We start from the raw sequence: 25,584 nt of genomic DNA on the forward strand, positions 1-25,584 counted from the left end.
TGTAAACAAATTTAATTAGCGCAACATCATTTATGGTGAAATTAATTGAAGCCAGAAATACTCGTGCATAATTAAGTCATGAACCGAGGCCGAGTTCTCGGAAATTTTTACTGTTGTCATGAATTGTACGTTTTCTCTAATTGGTTGTTTGTCTTACAGTTTGTAAGTGTTTTTAAGTATCTAGATAAGGATTCTTGAATGGCTGTGTGAACAATTATTTGACTTAGGAATTTATTGTTATTATTATTGCCCTGTTTTTGTAAACGAAGTGCTCAGTGACGTTAAGAAACGTTCAGGTCGATCCCGCATTTAATATGTAAATCCTATATTCAAAACAAATTCTAACTTGAAACGAGTGTTTTCTATTAGGAGCAGTAGGAAGTAGACATATGCGTTCAATCCAATATTGAATCTATCAAGTTTTTTTTGCAAGGAAATTTCCTCCGTTTGATTGATTACGCGTTGTTTTTATGTGAAGATCCCGAGAGATTTTTTTAGCCTTGCCAGAACCGCTCATCGATCATCACGATTGTGGCACTCCACGGAACCTTTTCAATGCCAGGAGTTCGCCGATAACGCATTAAATTATACAGTTTCCTGAATTTTCTATGCCCCATTTTTGTTATTTCACGCGAGATTAAAATATTAACATTGGAGAATAAAAAAATTCACATTGTGGTGAATCATTTTCATATTTTCAGAGTGGAAATGGTTCAGAAGGCGTGTTTCGGTATAAATATTCACAAATTAATAAGAAATTAGATTGTTTGATAGTTTAGAAATTAGATATGTTCAAATAGATCATCGGCATTGCGGTGTTCTGAGTTAAGGATGAATTCGGGGGAAGTTTAATAGTTTTCCAGTTTTCCATTCGCTAAAAATGTCTGTATGCTATACTACTCGTCGGGAGTAAGTTTCTTCTGTGTCGGATCATGGACGTATTTTACAGTGGGCTGTGAACCAATCATCAAATAATGTTCTGTTATTTTCCTTCGTCTAGCATAAACTATTTGAAACTACAAAAACATGGTTGCTGCAAAATTTTCCTCAAGGGGGAAATCGGCCTCAACCGATGAGTGGTTTGAGATTATTTTAAAATCGGAAAAATTCCCAACTAAAGTTTACACATCGACGAATCCGTCCGCGAGTCTGAAATGCAATACACTTGCAATGCAGTCTGTCCGATACATTTTTCAAATAGAACGGTAAATTTTTATGAGGGGTGAAAAAATGTATTCGTCAAGTTTCACAAACTTTCCCCAAAATTGCTACACTTGCAATCGTACAGATCTCTGGTCTTGGAGTGCCAAATAACAAGTCTGCTCAGTTGGCACCTGCGTGCCGTGAAGCGCAGGCGTGTCGTGTGATCGCTGTTCTTTTAGAGTACATTTCGACAAAGCCTATAATGTTTCAGTTGTTGTTTTTTTTATTATCTAAACTCAAGTTAACTAATGTGCTCAGGAAGGACTTATAAATAAATATGTTGCAAAGATTTAAAATTTAATCCAAAGTAAACTTGACGACACATTGGAAAATTTTCCGGAATCATATCGAAATTTGCCAGAGAATGTGCGGCAAGAAATCTGACTCGAAATATTTTCACACTTTTTTGAAGTCAACAGACAATGCGTTTAAATTTGTGGAAATCATTTATGTGAATAGAATGCTCAAAGAAAATTAATTTGCTTCGAATAAAAACTTGATTTTCCTCGTCAGAATTACTAAATATTTCTGCTACCATGAATCTGGATTATAGTTTTCTCGTGAAAGTGTTCTCCGTTGAGAGTAATTCTTAAAACTTGAATCATTAAAACCTTACAGCTAATCTTAAGAGAAATTTGTTGAACCGACACAATCAGGCTTTATTATTTAAATGCTCACATTTTATGTTTGACCTTCAATTCAATACACGAGACGCTAGATTGTTACTATACTGTAATTTTTTTTGAATAATGATTTTTTAGCTCTCTGGAGCATTGTACTTAGTGCCTTGAGTTTATCAGCAGGATCCAAATCATCTTTACTCATCCAATAATAATTTAGCATTGGTTTGATACAAAAATGCAATTACCGCTATATAAAAAAATTATCCTTAGAAACACCTTTCCATTTTGTATCTAACAGGTAATTAACTAATGAATAGTTTTTTCTCAAAAAGCTGTAGATAAAAGAAAGAGACTGTTAAGCGCCGCAAAATTGAGCTTCTTGGGTGAGCGGCTCTCGTGCGTTTTCTTTTGGATCCTTTAGGTTGTTTTGGCGCGCGCTTGCGTGAACGCCACCTCTTCTTTATTGCTCGCCGCATAACGGGCGCCTGACGAAGACGTACGGCACCGAACCGCAGCGTTCGTTATTCCGTCGTTACGCATCGCCAACGTCTGGCGTTCCGCTCATGAACGTCGGAGGAACGTGAACGTTTCACGCTAGAGTGGCTTAATCGTTGCGAATTATCGTTTCGTAATAAATCAGCAGTCAAACCGCTTTTAGGCTAAATCTTCATTTACAGACTACGGAAAATTCTGATGAATTGCACTTTATCGCCTAAACAATTTTTGCTTACGCAGTTAATTTGTGTCCTAGCATAAATAAATTTTTTACACAAGTACATTGGGCAGAAAGTTTGAACGTAAGCTGAAATTATGGCAGACGCAAGCATCGTGCAAACTAATTAAATTGAATTTCTGAATTGAGCTTCAGATTAATAATGGCACAGGTGCAAAATGATTTATCGGGATGGCGTTATGCAGGAATTTAAGTTACTGCAGGAACAATCGAGTTCTGAAGGCTGCGCTCTAAAAAATGAATTATTTTCTTTTAACTGGGCAGTTTTAAACACTTTCTAAATCCTGGAGACTTAGACACTGACCAATCACACAGGGGTACACTAGTTGTTCTTAATTAATTCTGATTAACGAAGATCAGAATATATTGACTTATGTTGAGTGAAAATACAGGAATGAAAATTCATGCATGATATAGGAGTGGGAAGTCCCAATCGAACAGTAACACATAATTAATACATTTTTCGAATTTTTGTTTATAATTGTCTTTTCTTATTATTTACCGATGACGCAAGTAATTTTTTTGAGTCTTGTTTCTCCGTTCACGCATCAAGTCGCATCATCCATCAAAAAAAGATGTTCTTTTCCTGATGTGTCGAGAATTCTAACGATATTATAATTTGACATATCGGCAAGCACATATTCGTTGTCATTGATTAATTATTGATATAGAAGTTAACTTCACAATAATTCCGTAAATATTGTACATGACTCAATCTTGCTCTTAGATTTATTCTAATCACGCGATAGTTTTATGATATTGAAATTTGTGTTCAAATGTTATCTTTAAATAAAGTCGTTTTCCTCCTAGAAAATATGCATAAGCTCGCATTCTTATTAAAAAACTTTCGCAAAAATTCTAATTTACGCACATCCTACCTCGATTTTATTTAAAGTTTATTAGTTTATTAGTTTATTTAAAGTTTATTAATCCTTATTGATAAGTGGTTTTTCTGTGTAAACTATTTGGTTGGATTGAAATGAATCATCTTCAAACACATAAATAAATAAATCAGGTTTTTAATGTTCAGTACCCGAAAAAAATAAAACTATACGAGACCGAACGTTCAAAACTACACGTTGGGTTTCTCAACTTCCTCTTATGTCATGTTGTTAACTTATAGACTAGATTTAAAAAATACTTTCAAATGTATTGATCGAATTCATTTTTAATTTATTGTTGAACTAAGGTTATTTCTTCAACATGTTATCTACTCAACAAGGTAAACTTCATGTATTCGTTCCATGATTTCATTGATTACCGGACGTACGTTGACTGTGCGATTGTCTGGTAATTGCATGGCCGCAACTTCTTTGAAATCCAGCTTATATTATTCATGAATAATTATTTGAAGTTACTGTTTTATCTGCCGGCAGAATGGATGTTGGTTGTTGGTTCATAGAGTGCCTTGTCTTGACATCACATGAGCGTTGTGCTTCATTTTGTCGAACTCGATTATTGTTCTAACATAGGAAGTAACATTGTATTGAGATCAAGAGCGCATACATTCGCCACTCGAAAAGCCACATTAACCTTCTTAGCAGGAATTTGTTTTTTTTTTTATTCCCTTTTGTATTAATTCTTCTTTTTTCAAGTAATTGTGTTTATATTTTTTTTAACTGGCGAAGAAGCTGACGTCCGGAGCGATAATAAGCAGCAATAAGTAGCAGTAAATGGTCAGTCACTACCAATGGTAAATGGTGAAGGCCATGAAGGCCCAAAAGTTGAAGCAGGAAAGGTTTAAAGCAGTGAATGGTGAATGCAATGAATGCCGAAAAGTTCAGGCATTGAAATCTACAAACGAATAATAGCGAATGCAGTTAAAGGCGAAAAGTTGAAGAAGCGATAGTTCAAGTTACAAACGATGCAGGCAGTTTAAGACTGATAAAGTTAAATCAGAAGTTTCCAGCGGTATGGAAATGGTAAAGACCAAAAGCTGAAGCAGCGAAAGTTTCAAGCAGTAAAGGGATAGAATATCTCCAGCGGACACTCAAGTGACACTCCGGAACCGCTGCAGTGCGCGGTGGGAGGATTCCGGTTCAGCGGTACCGTGGGAACCGCTCGGCTGACGGCCGGTTTGCGGCTAGAGACGCGGGCGTTCGAGAGCTGGGCGATCATCACCCACAGCTGGCACCTTCCTTCCTCTTGCTACTTCCTCAAATTCAAAGATTTATTTCTCATTTTATTTATTTAAGCCAGGTTTTTTTAGCTCTTTCTATTTTCCACATGGTTCTTCACGCACTTTCCTTCTTCGTCGATTTTCTCTCTTGCGTCAGAAACCCATTCTCGATTCTGTCTCGTTCTCCAATTTTCATCATTTACGTTACTTAAGATATATAGCCTAAATTCCGTCCCAATTGTGGAAAATCTGGAACTTCAATAGGTTTTATTCTCTAATTTAAAAATGCAGCGAACTTATAATTAGGCTTCTCCGTTAAACTCCCACCCTAGTTTCCCAATTTTGATTCAAATTAGTAAAACAAATTCTTCGGTGTTACAGACTCGCGCGAAATTTTGTTCCCATGCACTGCAACTGAAGCAGTCACGCATTGCTTCCCATGGCTTAGTGATCTAACTGATCTTGTTACGGTTCTCACGAATAACGAATAGAATTCGTTCTTACGTACAGTCTTGGTAGTAACCTCATGCTATTCTTTTGTTGGTGATGTTAGATTTGTTTGCAGCTGTTGCCTTCTGTTAACGCGTTTTATTTGTGGAAAATACAAGATGTTTATTTGCGATAATTGATGGATATATCAAATTTTACATTTCTCAAACGCTTGAAGTTTCGGCTGTTATATTAGTATGTGTGTTTCATAGTGGTGACTACAGCGACTTTCCTCAACGTCGTCCTAGATGGAGAATCCCTAGCATATGGGAATCCTGTCAGCATATTTATCATTATAAATCTAAATTATAGTGACTTATATTATGCTTAAAATCGTATATTTTTAGTATTGTGCTGCATGATATTCACTCAGTAAAATACAATGTCAGGTCTGATAATTTCCTGACTCCGTGAGTATTGCGGGTACGCACCTAAATCGCTTGTATGTATTTGATGCGTTAGGCTTCAGAAAAATGTTTCTAAATAATATTCACAAATTCGTACAAATTTTCGAAAATATAAAACAGATCATCTATGTTCCTCAACAACAACGCGCAGCTTTTATTTTGAGGGCAACCCTTATCATGCTGAAATTATCTTGCTTAAAAATTAAGCGTGAAACCATTGATGGAATATCCAGTATTTTTTTACTGCTGCAAATACAGTTAGAACGGAACGGAAGCCAATCTGAAAAATAGATATGCAAAAATTAAATTATACGTCGGGACCTGAATATTTTTATATCATGGATCTGTAGTAAACTCTCTTAAATGAGAGGCATGAAATGTCATCTGGCGTCATCGCAGAGCGCTCCTTGAAGCCTCATCTGTGATTAGCGTGCTTTCTAGTTTAATTTGCAAGGTTGAATTTGGTTGCATATGGTTTTGCAAACCAATTTTTTATTTTTAAAAAATGCTTACAATCTTCTCCAAAAATTTCCGATTACCAACAGGTGGACTTTTCATTAAAATCAGGTTAACAACAGGTGGACTTTTCATTAAAATCAGATTAACAACAGGTGGACTTTTCATTAAAATCAGATTAACAACAGGTGGACTTTTCATTAAAATTAGATTACCAACAGGTGGACTTTTCATTAAAATCAGATTAACAACAGGTCGACTTTTCATTAAAATCAGATTAACAACAGGTGGACTTTTCATTAAAATCAGATTAACAACAGGTGGACTTTTCATTAAAATCAGATTAACAACAGGTCGACTTTTCATTAAAATCAGATTAACAACAGGTCGACTTTTCATTAAAATCAGATTAACAACAGGTGGGCTTTTCTAACATCTAAAAGCTGTAATGAATCAAGTACAAACAAGCACGGCGACGGCCGGTGCTCGTGTTCTGTGCATGTAGAATTAGGCGGGGCAGCTGCAAGACTTCAGGTATCCGGTGTGAAATTTGATTATAGGGACGTCAGAGGAAACGATCTCGTGTTCGTATGATCGAGCAATTGAATTTTAACTTATAAAAATTCACTAGAGTGTGTGTTTTGTATAAGATTGCATACGTAATGTATTTCTTTGAAGAATAAGATTACATAAAGTGATGCAGAAATGCAGAGAAAAAAATATATATTTCATATATATAAATATATGTATTAAATTTGGCTCCTAGGTTTATATTAGTTTAAAAGCTTGGGGTTGTAAATATACATATAAGGGCTATATTCAGGCACGCATCCTTATAATACTTATCGTGTCGGGGAAACACAGCGGAATAAAATTTTCTATATAATGGTGGAATCATGAGACATCGAAAGAAGATTGACTGGTTTGGCTTCAAGAAACTTTGATTTTCACTTTGGTTATATACATTAAATTAAAAAATTGGAAATTAAGTTTCCTTGTTCTTTCAAGCTAAGAGTTGAATAAGATTAACAGGCTGAAGATGGCTTAGAAAGAGTCGCACATTAAATTACGCACTATAGTATCATAATCATTAAAAGGATTCGGGATGATGAGATTCTATGTGACAGTATTACGATAACTAGATTCCGATTAGCAGGAGTGGGATATCGGGATTTATAAACTGCAGGTATTTCCTAACCCTGGCAACACTGGGTTACATGCTGGTTTTAAATTTATGTGAAATCTGAATACCGCTGTTTCGGCTGATTTGTGTCAAAACTATCAATAACTCAGCAAATTTACTTAAAAATTAAAAATAATTTTAAAAATTCTTGTAAGCAAAAATTTGTACTAACTATGGTCACATTCTTGGTTTGCCTATATCCATAATCCAGGTTGATCCGTAAAAAAATATTTGACATTAAGACTTCTTTCGTTATCGTCCTCAAACAGCGATCTAACTTGCATGCCCGCCACATACTTGATCGCATCTCCTGCATTTTATTCAGAAGTTCACGAACCTGTGTTCTCTAATGGGTATCTTAGCAGGTTGCCGTTAATTGTTATGACGGCGATTTAATGTTGACCCATGGTTTAAAAGATTCCAGAGTTGAACGTCAATTTTCAACTGATAATTTTCAAATTGGATTGCAATTGTTCATTTTCTGAGTTTCTTGAGTAAATATATGTCAGCAAACTGCGCGTACAAATGAGATTATACGAAGCAGATGCTTAATTATGTGATTAATTTTACGGACATTCAGCTCCTTTGCTCCTGGCATTTTTTACATGTAATCTTCGCATTGAGCATCGCTAAAAATGCTTACTCGATCACGTGATTTAGCGCCGCTCGTACCAAGTGACAAATAATCACGTGTAAAATTTTGAAAATGAAATTTTTTTTAAACTTTAGTGACTATTGCAGCAGCATTGCATGACCTCATTGCGTGCTTGGGCGCGTCAAAAATGGCTGGGCACGTCGAAATTTACCGGTTTTGGCCATCATGATGCCGGAATACTTCATTATAGGACCGTCGAACCATTCGTCGAAATCTTTGATTATCACCCGAGAAGTTGAGGTATTTGCTGAAATTTTCGGGCAATTGAAATGCGGCAAAGGGCGGCGTAAGTCGAGCATTCATGGATATATTTAATCATTGTGTCAACGTTGATATTGTAAATGGCTACGTTGTATTCGTAACCATTTTCACCACGTTTTCACGGCAGCAAAGGAGTAGGTACGGAATAAGCAAAACTTTTTCAGAATTTATTTTATTGCGGGGCATTTTTCTTGGGCGGGTTCCGGATGGTTGGGCGGGTTTTACAGTTCTAGGTGCCGCACGGATTGTATGGTAATGAGGGTTTAAAACTTGAAGCTGTTACTGAACCGAAATTTACAGTTGCAGCAAAGGGATAAGCTGTTTCGGGTAGAATACCTGCAGAAGTTTTGTGCTGATGTGGCAGGAAACAAAAAAGGAACGGACAGTTTAGCCTGAGGTGAAGCTGATAATTAATGACTTGGCAAATGTTCAGATTTTATTCAAGGCTTTATTCTTGTTTCATAATTTGTTACCGTTGATTTTTCATAAATTCTGTTACGCACTTTAGTAGCAAGGATGCGTTAATTTTTAACCAAGAATATAGTTACTATTAATATAAATCATTCTTTTAATTTTCAGTATTGGAGGAACATAATCGTAGTTGCATGCACCAGTATACTAACGTGCAGTTATCGTGTCGAATATTGATTCCCTGTTTCTCCATCGACAACAAAATTCATTTATCATCTATAAAGGAACGAGTAAGTGACTTATACTTCAAATCCGCAAAAGGCATTCAAGTCTTTCAGAACGGAGAAAAATCTCGAAAAGGTTGCACGGTATTCTATGGATTTGTACCCATCCTGAACGTCTTATCAAGAAAAAAATAATTGTCACTCACAATATCCCGGAATAATTCTTCCTAAAATCGGTCATAATTTTTTCAAATTTTCAAGATGCGTTTATAGCAAATGGTTTTTATAAATTTTGCAAGTCTTTTAAATTGAACTCAACAGGCAGACTTAATTGCTTCGCAACTCGGAAACATCAATACGCTGCACGTTGAACCACCGGGTGGCTGTCGGGGGGTCGTTCTCCAGTTCATACGCATATCATACGTTCATTCACACGTTATCCAGTTCATAATGCTTTTGCATTCAGTAAAGTATATTTATGCGGATAGCTTTGTACATCCTGCTCTTCTTTGTCACATGGTATCCGACGAGACTGGCTGTGGCAGCTTGGACATCTGAAAACCGCAGTACATGTCGATCTCGGTTCAACATTGAGGAGGACCTATATTAGGGTCTGTTTCAGGGCATCAACCAAGTTTTGTGAAGCTGAGTGTGATCAGAGCTCAGGCTCATTACAGCTACTGCATGATGCAGAGAAAACTTTCCGTTATCTTGCTAATTGCGGAGGGAAAGATGTTCCAAAATTTGTTCATTTTTTGCGTTTACCTTTTGTCCATGATACGGGTGAAGAGGGTAAAACGGTATTCGCTCATAAAATTCGTGTTTAATGTTATAGATTTTGATTTATTTTACCCTCTTTGTTGGTACCCTGCGTTGGTCCAATGGAGTTGGAATGTAATTTATGATTGTTATTGCAGTCGCTACAAATTAATGACAAGTTGGTCGTGAGAACTCCCGCTGGTTCAAAGTGGTGAACGATTAACAATGTTTAGGAATAACTTAACGAGTAAGATGTTCGGCGTACAATCAAGACTAACAAAGAGTGCCTCAATAATCAGAAAATAATATTCTCTCTTGCCCTAGCCTGTCATCTGATTTCATTCCAATACTAAAAATTTAAGGGAGATTATGATTGATTACTAGTTAATGGTCTGTTCAGAAATGACCTAATTAATTAATAAGTTAATTAATTTCTATGATGCTAAGAAAGTTCTACGATGTCCACCGATAGCTTGCTACCAAATTGCATAAATAAATAGCATCGATAATTTATTCTCTTGACTTTAGCAAACTTTTTTTTTGTAATGATCCCTTCCCTTGACTTTAGCGAATTTGACTTTAGTGAACTAGTTCCTTGTTATAATTTTGTAGAATGCTACTTCATTTTCCATTCGACGTATATCACGTCGAATAGTTAATAACAGAATTACATTTCTTTAGCGATCCTGATCTTCTGGAGTATCTTAGTGATGTATGCGTAATGGAATATGATAATACCTGAATATCACGTTATTTCCAGGCCTACTGGATCTGAAGAATTCCTGATAGAAAATTGAACGGTTAGCAAGCAACAACAGCTCATAAAATGCAAAAATTTGCTGTGGTTTTAAAAATAGGCGTAAATAATTATCGAATATCAATTTAAAATTCCACGTGAAGAAGGCATAATAACATTGAAAATAAATTTTCATAAGCCATATTTGCCATGCCGGCTGTGAATACAGAAATTGTTGGCGAAGTCATCATCGACGAATTCCGGTCCAGCGATTCTGACTCAGACTCCAGGCCGCGTAAAACAAGGCAAGTGCGCTTAGTCTTGCCTAAATTAAAAAATTATTCAAACTAAAATGAGAATACGATTTACAGCGAGGCTAATGTCGAAAGGGGAAATACAATTGTGTTAAAATACAAATAAAATATGAAACTTATTGCTTTATGTATTTTGGAGGTGGTGTTATCCAAACTTAAGGGCTTTATTAACACGTTATTCGAGAACTGCGTTCTTCCAGAACTGATGTAAAGAAACTGTCATGCGGCTGGACCACTGTGGACTGAAAGAACAAAGTCATTCACGAGCGATAATTACTTCTGATAACCAAGAATTTTTGCAATTACTAGTGAGAATTTAATAAAAAATTGTATACAAACGAAACTCTAATTCTCATTCTGATTTTGATGCACCTTCAACAGTTGGTGTAATCACATGTAACTGAGAGCGATACAAGAATGCTGTAAATATGATTACAGCAATTCTCAAAAAATTAATAGTGAAAAAGATCGGTTCGCGAAGAATTAGTATAGAAGTTTTCACATAATGAGCACATGTGAAAAATCTTTCTATGCTTTTTATAATTTGGTTTATATTCAACATGCGCTGCCTTGAACATGTGAGGCATTGGGAACAATAAAAATAGAACTCTAACGTAGATCGGTTACAATGAATCGTTGGCTTATTGTTGAACATATAGATTATAGAGCCATAATGCAAGAAACATTTCTCCAAATCTACAAGTTCATAAACCTTAACGATATATGACAATGTTGGAACTTACTGCTAAACTCGCTGTATTTTCTCTCACTGACAATTAATAAAGCTAAATCATGTTCTCATAACACGAAATTAGCTAATTTTTAAATTCAGCATCATGAAATGAAGAATGTTTATGACTAGAAACGTTATATTAATCTGCTGTCGCTGATCCATCTAACCAAGTGAAGTTCAATTTATTGATGTATACGTAAATGTCTATATTAATGTATACATGTGTTCATTAATATACTCGTGCAATAATACTCCATTTCATGACGGTTCGCATTTTAAAAGCTGAAATAGCCTGCCACATTTTCCATGAAAACGTTTGTGTGATATTTCACCCCAGGACGTTTAAAAAAAATTGAGGACTTCCTGCATTCAATTCAGTTATTTACAATTCCTTCCAGGCACTCATGGCAGCTATTTGCGTTCAGAATGAATGCCCTATGTATTAGGAATGTAGAAAATGCATTTAAATCACGTTATTTATTACTTACTGCTAAATGCTAGGGCTATATAATTTGCTTATTGATCTAATTTGAGTTCACGAGTGCATTTTTTTGCTCTGGTAATTCACACCGAATGTGTAAATATCGCGTCGGATTCATTTTATTCATACTAAAAAAATACTTCTCGTTCAAAAATCGTATGCTTAATTATCCCCCATGAAGAATGTTTTTATCAAATCACGATCGAAGAAAAAATTTCTATTTTACTTCTCTTAGATCAAAACACGAGTATATGCTGAACATTTTTAATATAGTATCAGAGTATTATTTCCTAAAGTATTCAGTGTAGTACATTTTGTTCCCAGATATTGGAGTATAGAACGCTCGGGCGGTAGTGGTGCCACAGCGTCGGGCGGAAGCTATGGACGAGTGCGACAAAATCTACGGGAGCGAGGACAACTATTTCAGGACCCCGACTTCCCGGCCTCTCCACGCTCTCTGTCTCCCAAAACCAAGCCCAACCAGCCCACTATTGTCTGGCTCAGGCCTCACGTAAGTTGTAGGAGTCTTCTGACTTTGGTAGAATTGAAAGGTAGAAGAAATTAAATTCAATTGATTAATTATTAATTTTTTATATATCAGCTTTTCCCCCGTTTTTTGTCACTAAATACATATTTTAAACTCAGCCGTATGACTGAGCAGTCCGCATCTACGATAAAGTTCTAGGTCAAAGCTACAATAATTGACAATTTACTGGAACGTTATTCCTTACGTGCAAATCATTCCAACTAATTCGCTGTCAAAATTCTCCATGAATGATGGATGTCTGATATTCAGGAGATTTACCACTACACCTAATTTACTGTCAAATTTAACATGAATGATGTCTGGTATTCAGGAGATCTGCCACTACACCTAATTCACTGCCAAATTCAGCATGAATGATGTCTGTTATTTAGGATACCTGCCACTACACCGAATTCACTGCCAAAATTCAACATGAATGATGTCCGGTGTTAAGGAGATCTACCACTACACCTAATTCACTGTCAATTCTCCATTAATGATGTCTGGTATTCAGGAGATCTGCCACTACACCTAATTCACTGTCCTAATATACCTAATACCTAATATAAACTTCCTAATATACCTAAGTAACTGCAGAAATTTTAATCGAGTGTTTCTAATCGAGTCTGGTGTTCAGGAGATCTGCGCTCGGCCCAAGTTTATAGCGGAGGGCGCGACGCGCTTCGATGTAGAGCGCGGCGAGCACGGCGACTGCTGGCTGCTGCAGGCGGTGTCCACCCTCACCCTCACCCCTAAGTTCCTCGACAGAGTCGTCCCGCCCGACCAGGCCTTCGACCACACATACTGCGGCATCTTCAGGTGCTGCAACAATTTCCAACATATGGTCATTATTTCAGTGTGACGGATACCAATAAAATTTAACCTAAATTTATTCCCGTTTTGAATAAAGGAACGTAATGATAAACCATTTCCAACTTATGGTCAATAATTTAGTGTGATAGATACAATTATAATTCAAACTAGAATTTTGAATATATAATTTAAACTAGAAATCCTGTTTTGAATAAAGGTACGTAATGGTAGGGAGTTCATGCGTGCTGAAATTAAAAATGTATTTCCTGGCTGGCAGGTTTCGGTTCTGGCAGTTTGGCGAGTGGGTGGAGGTGGTGGTGGACGACAGGCTACCTACGAACAAGGGAAGACTCGTGTACCTGCACAGCACAGACCCCACCGAGTTCTGGGCAGCTCTCTTAGAAAAAGCCTATGCAAAGTGAGTAATCAGCGGCACATTCTGATGAGAAGCAAAACATCAGGATCGAATAGAATACTTGAGAATGTAAACTGCTACCACATCACGCAGTTAACACTAGTCGCCCTAACCCCTGCTCTCGCTGCTGCAGTCTCTGCTACGACTCTCTGCAGTTAACTGTAACCACCATATCCCATGCAGACTGTACGGCAGCTATGAGTCTCTGCAGTTAACTGTTGTCACCCTAACCCCATCAGACTGTACGGCAGATACGAGTCTCTGCAGTTAACTGTTGTCAACAGACTGTACGGCAGCTACGAGTCTCTGCAGTTAACTGTTGTCACCCTAATCCCTGCAGACTGTACGGCAGCTACGAGTCTCTGCAGTCTGGTTTCACGACGCGGGCGCTGCAGGATCTGACGGGGGGCATCGTGCAGAGTTTCCCGCTTTCACTGCAGGAAAAATTCCTCTGCTACCAAGTGCTTAATTCCGCCGTGCCGAGGTCTTCGCTTCTTGTCGCTTCTATTAACAGCGTGAGTCTTGATCTTCTGAATGTTATTATTATGATATTATTGTCAATACTGTGTAATTACCTCTTGCTGATATCATTTTATCATAGTCTATATGGTATATTGTATCGGGTAATGGATTGTAAATGTATTGTGTATCATAATATTATCAATAATATTATATTGATATTATTATGATGATGTCAAGGTCAATATAGCATATTGAAGTCTAGGAGTGATAATGATATGATTATTATTAATATAATTTTTTCGCCAACAGAAACCTCATGCCAGTATTATGTTTTATTGTTCTTACTACCTTCTATCTGTATGGCAGTGAAATTTTTGAAGTTAATTATGTAGACTTATAATACAGGGTAAACCAGAATTAACTGACCCTTTTAATTAGTTAATAAATAAAAAACTAAGAACGTTATGAAGTTGAAACTTGTTTTATTTAAAAGAAGAATATTTTTATGGTAATATTGTATCCAAGTTAAAATATTGTATCCTATTACAATATTTTATTATTGTATTAGTTAAAATATTTATTATGTATTAATAATATGTATTAACAGCAGGTGTTGGTCTGGCTAGCGTGGGCGTAGATCGGGCTGGCGTGGGCGTAGATCAGGCTTGATGCAAGCGCAGCAGGTGTTGGTCTGGCTAGCGTGGGCGTAGATCGGGATTCATGTAAGCCCAGCAGGAGTTGGTCAGGCTGGCATGGGCTTAGATCAGGCTTGTTGATGCAAGCCCATGCAGCAGGTGTTGGTCAGGCCGGCGTGGGCGTAGATCGGGATTCATGCAAGCCCAGCAGGCGTTGGTCAGACTGCCGTTGGCGTAGATTAGACTTAATGAAAGCCCAACAGGTTTTGGTCTGGCTGCCGTTGCCGTAGATCAGGCTTGATGCAAGCCCAGTTTAGTTGATTATTCGAGGCTAGCGGAAAACAGGCGTTGGTCTGGCCCGCGAGGGCTTAGATCAAGCTTGATGCAAGCCCAGTTTAGTTGATTATTCGAGGCTAGCGGAACTAATTAACGTTTCAGGAGCTGCTCTATAGAGGCGATCCTCTCGCCCCGTTTAATGCCAAGTTTCAAGTGCTGATGCCTAGAGATTTTTGTATTAAAGTCGCGGTAAAGGAACACTTGATTTTAGACGTAAAACAAGAATTTCGTTTAGTAATGAGCAAATTAATGGTTAAAGTGTACAAATTGCATTTTTTTCGCTAGTTAAACATGTATATTTTTTGTGTTCGATGTGCAGATGCCTCCACGTTTAGTGCCTAAATTTTTTTTTCATTGTCTTAATGAAGGGGCATTGCGAGGAATTAGTGGATTTATTCCGTATACTCAGAAAAAGGAGAGAGAATTCGCCCAAATAGCGATGCATATTTTGCGCGCGACTGTGTTTTCCTGACCCAGTTTGGCCCTGCAAATTGGCATAACAGTGCTACTTAATTAATTAACTCAGTTGTGTCTCTATTCCTGTGTCGCTATTCCTCCTAATATGACGCATTTATTTTTTTTTTTGAGAGCACATAATTTCTCAAATTTCATACCAAATTCTATTTATTAAGTACACCTTTGGAAGTGAATTGATGATTTCTGATGGAAGGATGAATACCCAGTGCCATCATTCCTATTCAGTGATTCGACATTCTTCTCTTCAATCATAAATTGGTTAAATTTTTTTTTTGTTTCACCGTTCATTTGAATTTACCAGCTACGCTTTTCGGATTGGAGAAAAAGTAAATCATTTTATTTAATCGTCCATTAATTTTACGTCGTTAAATTTTCGTAAATGAGAATAATAATATTACATAACTTCCGTGTCCGGCAAAACTAGAAGCACTAATTGTTCACGACGAAAAAATAAACTGAAGAAATGTGCATTCCATCCGTGTGTTATGTTGGAGACACGTGCGTATCAAGCCTGTGTTATGTTGGAGACACGTGCGTATCAAGCCTGTGTTATGTTGGAGACACGTGCGTATCAAGCCTGTGTNGTGCGTATAACGCGTGTGTTATGTTGGAGACACGTGCGTATAATGCGTGTTATGTTATACGCAGAACAAGGACGGGGGGGCGGCGCTGCAGTTGCGTAACGGCCTCGTGACGCAGCACGCGTACAGCGTCACGGGCCTCGCCCGCGTCAGGAGCAAGATGGGCGTGGCGCCCCTCGTACGGTGAGTGGTGCCCCTCGTGCGGTGAGTGGTGCCCCTCGTACGGTGAGTGGTGCCCCTCGTGCGGTGAGTGGTGCCCTTCGTACGGTGAGTGGTGCCCTTCGTACGGTGAGTAGTGCCCCTCGTACGGTGAGTGGTGCACCTCGTGCGTTGAGTGGTAACATTCACTGCAAATTTGGCCCATTGTTCCCAAAAAAGTTTGCTGGATCTAAGATTGTTTAATAAATATTCATATTGTTGGTTAGCGCTATCTTGGAGAGGAAAAAATACCAGAACGGAATGCAAAATACGAATTTTTCAATAATCTCTCTTTTATCTTCCTAGAAGACTTGCCAACATTTTTTTAAATAGCGAGGAATAATAATCAATCTAATATGATGCATACTAAATGAATAGGAAATGTAAATTCCTGAGTAATCAATGTCATTCAAATTTTTTTTTTTTTTTGACTAGAGTGATTCTAAATTTGTCACACTGTCATGGACTGCATTCTAATAGGTTTAAGAAATTAATCTGCTTTTGTGTGATCAAATGCATGCATGTAGATTCTTTTGTCCCACGACTATACAATGAAATTATTCAAACTTCAAATTTATTTAAATTTCGAACTTATTTAAGGTTAAATGTCCAGGTTACGGAACCCGTGGGGGGCGGGCGAGTGGAATGGTCCCTGGAGTGAGCGGTCATGGGAATGGGAATCTCTGTCTGAGCGCGACAAGGAATTGCTGAGCGTACGAGTACGCAACGAGGGAGAATTTTGGTGAGTGCCTTATGCTACAGACGTTCATTATTATCAATTATAATAATGAGTATTGATGGTGAATTATAATATTGCTCAAAAATTCCACATACATTTAGGACACTAATATGAATTTATATCACTTGTTTGCTTAAATCGCAAATTAACTAAGAATTTAAAAGCAAAGAAGAGTGCACAAAAATTCATATCTTTATAGAAAACGTTTCGGAGACCAGCTCCATCGTCAGTTCGTAGAATCTATAATCACAAATCAGAAGTCACAAATTAATACATTGAAAGCTCAGAACGAAATTAAAAACCTAAATTTACAAGTAATAGACGGAGCAAAAAAAAAAAGAACTATCTATTAACAATTTCAAGGGGATTGGAGCTAGCAGCTGAATTCAAACTGGGCCTAAGTTTAAAGATGTACAGTGATTCTAAAATGCGCAAATCGGAAGTCCCGGAGGTGGAAGCTAACACCCTAAAGTCACTGTCAGAAAAAGGGACATCACACTGCTCGGCGTGAGCGCGCACAGCCGAATGAGGTGGGCGCGATAGCAACTGTCCGGTTCTACAACTCCTGCCCTTATGCTCAGAGACCCTGGAATAAAGATTGCGTGATGTCATCCCGACGTACGTAGATGCACATCGCGCACAACAATATTGATAAACCGATTTCATATGCGATCGTCCCTGTTTTATCAATATTGTTGTGCACGATGTGCATCTGCGTACGTCGGGATGACATCACGCAATCTTTATTCCGGGATCTCTGAGCATAAGGGCAGGAGTTGTAGAACCGGACAGTTGCTATCGCGCCCCCCTCATTCGGCTGTGCGGGCTCACGCCGAGCAGTGTGATGTCCCTATTTCTGACAGTGACTTTAGGGTGTTAGCTTCCACCTCCGGGACTTTCAATTTGCGCATTTTAGAATCACTGTACATCTTTAAACTTAGGCGCCTAGTTTGAATTCAGCTGCTAGCTCCTATCCCCTTGAAATTGTTAATAGATATTTCTTTTTTTTTGCTCCGTTTATTACTTGTAAATTCAGGATTTTAATTTCGTTCTGCGCTTTCAATGTATTAATTTGTGACTTCTGATTTGTGATTAAAGATTCTACGAACTGACGATAGAGCTGGTCTCCGAAACGTTTTCTATAAAGATATGAATTTTTGTGGACTTTTCTTTGCTTTTAAATTCTTGGACACTAATATCTTGTGAGTGAATTATTTACAGATTTAAAACCTGTTCTTATTAATAGAAGGGAAACTTTGACATTTTGAGCAAAAAATAATTTATAATTTAAGATCAAATAAAACAAGCACGATTTGGCTTCGTACTTCAATGTTAATTTAAAAAATTTTAATTTTCTTTTCGGACAAGAAAACATGGATCAAGTTTCCACTACGCCGTCTATATTGACTGTCATTACTATATGCCATCGAATAACATTAACGACGATTGATATATTCGAAAAGATACGTTTAATGCTAATTTCAGTTTCCAAAAATAAGATTTCATTAAAATCATTTAAATTTAGAATTTCCCATCTGCATAAAAAATTATTTAAATTTCCTAGTTGCATTCAAGAAAGTTAATAACAGACAATAATTTGATAGCAAAGCAAGAAAGCAACGCACAAGGTTAATGGAATTCCTCAGGTGTTGTAAAGTATTCCAAATGAATTTTAAACATTTCGGTCGCAATTTAATTTCCACAGGATGGGTTTCGACGAATATAAAACATTTCGTTGGCTATTTAATTTCCACAGGATGAGTTTCGACGAATATATAACATTTAATTTGCTTATTTATTTTAAACAGGATGGGTTTCGACGACTATATAACATTTAGTTTGCAATTTAATTTGCACAGGATGGGTTTCGACGAATATATAACACTTCGTTTGTTATTTAACTTGCACAGGATGGGTTTCGACGACTTCATCCGGCACTTCAGTCAGCTGGACGTCGTACACGTTGGCCCCGACGACTGGATGAACGAACCCGCGCTGCACTCCAAGAAACCCTGGCGGGCTGTGCTGGCCCGCCGCCGCTGGAGGGCCGGGTACAACGCGGGGGGTGGGCCCCAGTACGCGGGTGAGTTGGGGTAAAACGCTGGGGGTGGGCCCCAGTATGCGGGTGAGTTGAGGTCCAACGCAGGGGTGGGCCCCAGTACGCGGGTGAGTTGGGGTACAACGCGGGGGTGGGCCCCAGTACGCGGATGAGTTGGGGTACAATGCGGGGGGTGGGCCCCAGTACGCGGGTGAGTTGGGGTGCAACGCGGGGGGTGGGCCCCAGTATGCGGGTGAGTTGGGGTACAACGCTGGGATTGGGCCCCAGTACGCGGGTGAGTTGGGGTACAACGCTGGGGGTGGGCCCCAGTACGCGGGTGAGTTGGGGTACAACGCTGGGGGTGGGCCCCAGTATACAACGCGGGGGGTGGGCCCCAGTACGCGGGTGAGTTGGGGTACAACGCGGGGGGTGGGACCCAGTACGCGGGTGAGTTGGGGTACAACGTGGGGGGTGGGCCCCAGTACGCGGGTGAATTACACATAGCATTTAAAGTATGGGGTCCAGTATGCCTGTGAGTTGCACGTAGCATGTAAAGTATGGCGGGAACGATACGGGAAAGGAAATATAGTAAATAGAAGAGGCTAAGTCGTAAGACTGAGTCAAGTCGTAATGATATTCAAGCGACTAGTCTACAGTGTCCTTGGCTTCACTTTAGTGTTGGTGGTTCATGAATAAGAAGGCTTCAAGTCGAGCATGCAGGTAAGCAGAGCATAGACTGAGCTAGTGAACAAATTTTCAATTAGACTTTGATTTAGTTTAATAAATATGGCCTGCGCTATTGTTACAGGACTAAAACTACTATTTTTATTTTTAAAATATATTTTTCTAAACAAATCCGTTATTTTTTGGATTCGATACATTAGTGAATTTATGTTAAAGGCAAAGCATATCCAAAGATTCATTATTTCAGTAGAAGTTTGGTTTAAAAAACCTAAAATCCCCAACGCGTATGCCCTCGTTTAAATGTGAATGCTGATGACTTTGCACGTTTTTCTTCTGTCACAGATACGATATCGCACAACCCCCAGTTCCACGTCCAGATCCCTAGAGCAGGACTCTCCAAGTGTCACGTGGTCGTGTCAGTGACACAGCAGTACGAGACAGCTCTTACAGCCTCCTTAAGTGCACTCAACAACTCCCCCAATAACACAATCACCAACACAATTGCCAGCAATAACGGCAGCAGCGCGGCGGCCGAGAAGAGGAGGAGAAGAGTCTTGCATCCAATAGGCTTCGCTGTTTATGAAATTCCCGCTAATCTTTCGAGACTTACCCCAACATTTGTCAATAATCAGGTGAGTTAGTTGCATTTAGTCAGTAGTGCAATACTAATCTACCTTCCTGACAGATACAACAATTTTTTTTAGACATATCCAACAGGGATATCTGTGCTCAGCAAATAGTTATGGGCGATTAATTACAACTGCAGTCGTTTTGCATAAATATATTCTGTGAATGCGTGCAACTGGATACAATGTATTGCAATTTTCAAGTATTATGCCCATGAATTAGGTATCTATAGTTTGCATTCTATTCATACCTATTATGTTCGCATTCTTACCGCGCATGACGCCTCACGCTTCAGGTGCCGTTGGACGTGACCAACTACAGCACGGCCAGGGAGACGGTGACGTTCTTCACGCTGCCCCCCGGCGACTACATGGTGGTGCCCCACACGCAGCACCCCAACTGTGAAGTACGCTTCCTGCTGCGCATACTGACGGACGAGCAGAGCAGCATATGGTGAGTGTGGCGACGAGCAGAGCAGCATATGGTGAGTGTGGCGACGAGCAGAGCAGCATATGGTGAGTGTGGCGACGAGCAGAGCAGCATATGGCGAGTGTAGCGACGAGCAGAGCAGCATATGGCGAGTGTAGCGACGAGCAGAGCAGCATATGGTGAGTGTGGCGACGAGCAGAGCAGCATATGGTGAGTGTGGCGACGAGCAGAGCAGCATATGGTGAGTGTGGCCTCCTGCTCATCCTGACGGATGAATGTCAGTATGAATTTTGTATAGTTCGAAAACATGTTTTTTATGAATGAATCTGGATTCAAAATATTTCATTTGTTCCAGGGAAGTGAACGAGGACAACATGGTTTTCCGCTCGATGAGTCTCAGCAGCACCGAGGATATTAGCAAACCTGTGAGTCTGAAGTTATTTTTGCTTCGATTCTTTTCATTTTCAGGGTGGCACAGTGGTTACAGTTCATAGTACCAGGATTGGCGCAGAGAGGCGCGGGTTCGATCCCAGCTCTGTGCGCCAGTTTCTGGGTCAGAATCGGTAAGGAGGCCGGGCGGTTAAGCATACTAGAATTGTAGCAGTGAGTTGCGAGTTCGAGACCGCAAAATGCTGTGAATGTTCTGCAATGTTAAGAATTAGCGAAAGGCCTACGACCTAATAAACGCTGAAACTGCTATATTATTATTATTTCATATCAATTGTCATCCATGCTTTCATTCTCATATCAATTGACCTTGCTTTAGGGCATGTTTATAATTCAGTTTTGATATTGCGTGAATTAGTTGGTTTCACAAAATTTGGAATTATGTTACTCAAGCAACCAAAAAAATAAATAAATAATTAATTAATTGATCAATTGAATTCCCCAAAAAATCTTCAGTTTCCTTCCTTATATACGACCCTCTTTCTTTCCTTTATGACCCCGCCCATTTTCTTGTAGAACATTATATGCTAAATTTTTGAGTAGATATATCCTTTTTGTATTAGAATTGCCATCCATAAGAATCGAATGAAGGCCAGTATATAAATATGTATCCAATTGACGAAAATTTAAATGATTTCATATGAAAGGGAACCACTAATTGTTCTATAATGCATGTTTGCATTTTTCTTGTCGAACTTTGTTGTATTTCAACGAAATGACCACAAAAAGCTTGCTTTCTCCAAGCTTAAATATTCGTTGTTATATCATTAGTTTGCGTCAATCGTATATTAAGCTTGAATTCACAGAGCAAAGAAAACGCTAAAGAAAATCACCATATCTCAATTATGATAAGGTAGATTTTTGTGTTTCATTTGCATTTGAATTATTGATACATATAATTTACTTGATACCTTAATAATGCGTAAAAATTTGTCAAGTCGCGGGACGGGCGGCAGGCAGTGCAGCGGCTGGTGAGCAAGCTGCCTGCTGAACTGGACGCCACGACGCTGCATAAGCTGCTTGCCAAGAACTGGAAGTGTGAGTATGATATATATAATAAACTATATATCATTTATAGATGTTCGAATAGTATTGAATATTATCACACGACGCTGCATAAGCTGCTTGCTAAGAACTGAAAGTGTGAGTACCGTGATGATTATATTATATTCCCAAATAGTATAAACTATATATCATTTATAGATGCTCGTATGGTATTGAATATTACCATATATACAAATGTAATGATAATTATCATAGAATCATGATAATATTTACTATATCATTTATAGATATACTATAGCACTAAGCTATATATTACACATATATTTTTGAAGGCTACCTCAGTGCCTAATAGATATTACAAAAAATACTGTAAAAAGATTTCAGTGTCTCTATGATTCGAGGTTCTGAATGAAAAACTGATGAACATTTTGTATCATGAACAAAACGGAAGATTACAGCGAAATAACGAGCTCTTTAATCTTCGAAATCACAACTTTTGCTAAAATATAATTATAAAACCTTATACATCACATTAGTAAGATGATTCTTAGGTGAAAAAAATTCGTTGTTACCTTTAATAATCGTTGTTTGACATTTATTTGATTTTAAATCTGTTGAGGTATGGCGCCCGTCACCGAGCTCATTTGCATAAATATTGTCTGAGTACAGGAGATGGTGTACTGTCAGTGTACAGTCAGTGTACTATCAGTAGCGCATCTAAACACTGATACGTTGATGTAGTACCCAGTATAATGGTCAGTGGTCCCCCAGTATAATGGTCTGCTTGGCTCCCGGTACAATGATGGTTTGTTTGGCCCCGCAGCAAAATGATGGTTTGTTTGGTCCACAGTATAATGATGGTCTGTTTGGTCCCCAGTATAATGGACCATTGGCCCCCAGTATAATGGTCTGTTTTGCCCCCAGTATTGGCCTCCGATATAATGATGGTCTACTTGGCCACCAGCATAATTGTCCGTTGGCCCCCGGGATAACAGTCGTTGGCCCCACAGTATATTGATGATCTGTTTGGCCCAAATATAATGATGACCTGTTTGGGGCCCCCAGTATAGTGGTCTGTTCGGCCCCCCAGGACAATGATGGTCTATTTGCCCCCAGTATAATGGTCCATTGGTCCCCCAGCATAACGATCCATATGTCCCTCAGTTTTGCTGCTGGAGAAGCCCTCCCTGGAGCTGGCCAAGAGCCTGGTCATGCTGCGCGACTACAACATCAGCGGCAAACTGGCGGCCACCGATGCGCCGCCTCTGCTGCTCATGCTCCAGTTCTGGCGGGTGAGGAGGGAATGGTGTGGCATGTTGTGAACAGTGTGGCATGCTGCAAACAGTGTGGCGTGCTGCAAACAGTGTGGCGTGCTGCAAACAGTGTATCGTGCTGCAAACAGTGTGGCATGTTGCAAACAGTGTGGCATAAGGACGCTGGGTGATGTGGCGTAGTGTGGCAGAAATGGCGGTGTCGTTGTTAATGATATAACATATTTCTGTGAAGAATGATTATTCGATTGGGATTTTTTTGTATGTTTGTGGGAAGGTAATAATAATGGTAATATCCATAAGTTATCCTATTCAATCATTAGAGAGATCGCTAAGATGTTGTTTGTTATTTTAAATACAAACTCCACTTATCAGCCACATTTCTCTTGTCCATAACCTCTTGTCGACCTAAAAAATATTATCTAGCAGCGACTAAAAATAAACTATATCAAATACATTAGAAAACTATATATTTTCCAGACGGCGTTCTCAAAGTTCGACCGCGGCGGCGTAGGCAAGACGAGCTCGTACGCCCTGCGTGGGGCGCTATGGGAGGCCGGGGTGACTGTGAGCAACAAGGTGCTCGAGTGCCTCGTGCTCAGGTTCGCTAAGAACAGCGTGCTCACCGCTGAGGCCTTCGTCATGGCCATGGTCAGGCTGCATCTCGCGCACGGTGAGCATCATAACGGCTTAACGAAATTTATACAGGTTTATTTGGCGATATGATATCATATAAGATGTGTGATATTTACTTTTTACTATTTACTTTAAATATTTACTATTTTTACTTTAATTGCAATATTAAAGTAAATTATCAATTTTAATGATGAATTTCTCAATATTATTGATCGTTGCATATTTTTCAGAGCGCTACCACAGCATCGATACGAAAATGAAAGGCAATCCACTATCTTTAGAAGAGGTGAGTAATGTAGGGACCCATAATATATATACCAAATACGTAGGGAATGTTCTTGTATATTATTACGAGAAAACATTTACTAATTCAAATGTTGATTATGTGTACATTTGTGAGTTTGAGGCCTGATCCGTAATTATCTAAGAGCGTTCTGATGCATTTGAACGATTCTCACGATAATAAATTTATTATCGTTACGGGGTATTCCCGGTTATGCAATGTCTGAATCCTCCCACTAAAATTAAAATTTCTACCTATGTTGGAAATGGTATCCCACGATAATTTTTTATGTAGACACTTGCCAAATAATAAATTATAAATAATCGTTAATTATAAATCAGATATCACAAAAATTAACGGATCGATTCAGTACAAAAGATTCCTTCGACCTTCAGTCGCGCCCCAACCATTACATTCAGAGTGACCTGAGCTATATACTATTATGTATCTCTGTAGGTTATTTATTTGACTTCACCGTTATTTTAATGTTATATAGTGCATGTAGCCGTAGCTCATCTTTTTTTTCGTACACCGCCTATTTCTAAGTCTTCAGTTGCATATAAAGGTGGGTTTCTTATTCGATTGTGCCATTAAAGCCTTAAACTTGCTAGGTTATTAATTGGTCTTCTTTATTTAATGTTATATAGTGCATTTAGTCGTATTGCATCTTTACTTTATTCATCGCCCATCAATAAGTATTTATTTCCACATAGAGATGATATTATTATTCGATTATGCCATTAAAACAAAAACGGTTGGTTTGCTGCACGTCCTTGATGATAATAAGTCATGCTGTTGAGACTTTGTCCTTTGTTGAACTGTGCAACATTAGTGAGAGAATGTTGCCAACATGCCAATGTGTTTAACATATTTCTTGTTTGAGAGATAACAAGAAAAACTCAGTTCATAAGTCAATTATACAAATCCTGACGTCAGTAGATATGAAGTTAAACTCTAGTATGGAAATAGCGTTAAATCTCTCGAGCAAAAATGAAAACAGAAATGATAGACTGTAATATAGTGATAAAACATCAGGCCTTGATGAAAAAAAAATAGATATATAAATGCATTCAATTAAAACTGTGTTGAATTAAAAAAAACAGTTGTCTGTTGGTACTCGGTCCTGCAATTGCGACAGGTTCAAGAATTTTTTGGCGGTCAAGATGAGAAGGATAATCAGTAAATTATGAACATT

The 25,584-nt window shown here is 38.5% G+C and overlaps 1 protein-coding gene across 2 annotated transcripts in view; it reads left to right on the plus strand.

Annotated features, from left to right (window-relative positions):
- The window catches only part of LOC108666628 (calpain-9), a 123,452-nt gene that overhangs the window by 92,281 nt on the left and 5,587 nt on the right, over window positions 1-25,584 (plus strand). For both annotated transcript variants that reach the window (XM_047880987.1, XM_018153541.2), the window contains exons 3-16: window positions 12,112-12,298; window positions 12,951-13,132; window positions 13,404-13,544; window positions 13,882-14,056; window positions 16,100-16,215; window positions 16,844-16,972; window positions 18,880-19,052; window positions 20,034-20,323; window positions 20,614-20,771; window positions 21,103-21,172; window positions 22,133-22,232; window positions 23,364-23,491; window positions 23,951-24,143; window positions 24,337-24,392. In XM_047880987.1, coding sequence (XP_047736943.1) covers window positions 12,112-12,298; window positions 12,951-13,132; window positions 13,404-13,544; window positions 13,882-14,056; window positions 16,100-16,215; window positions 16,844-16,972; window positions 18,880-19,052; window positions 20,034-20,323; window positions 20,614-20,771; window positions 21,103-21,172; window positions 22,133-22,232; window positions 23,364-23,491; window positions 23,951-24,143; window positions 24,337-24,392 — 2,098 coding nt within the window. The remainder of the gene's footprint in view (window positions 1-12,111; window positions 12,299-12,950; window positions 13,133-13,403; window positions 13,545-13,881; window positions 14,057-16,099; window positions 16,216-16,843; window positions 16,973-18,879; window positions 19,053-20,033; window positions 20,324-20,613; window positions 20,772-21,102; window positions 21,173-22,132; window positions 22,233-23,363; window positions 23,492-23,950; window positions 24,144-24,336; window positions 24,393-25,584) is intronic.

The sequence above is a fragment of the Hyalella azteca genome, unplaced genomic scaffold, assembly GCF_000764305.2.
Source record: "Hyalella azteca isolate HAZT.00-mixed unplaced genomic scaffold, Hazt_2.0.2 contig6751, whole genome shotgun sequence".
Classification (NCBI taxonomy): Eukaryota; Metazoa; Arthropoda; class Malacostraca; order Amphipoda; family Hyalellidae; genus Hyalella; species Hyalella azteca.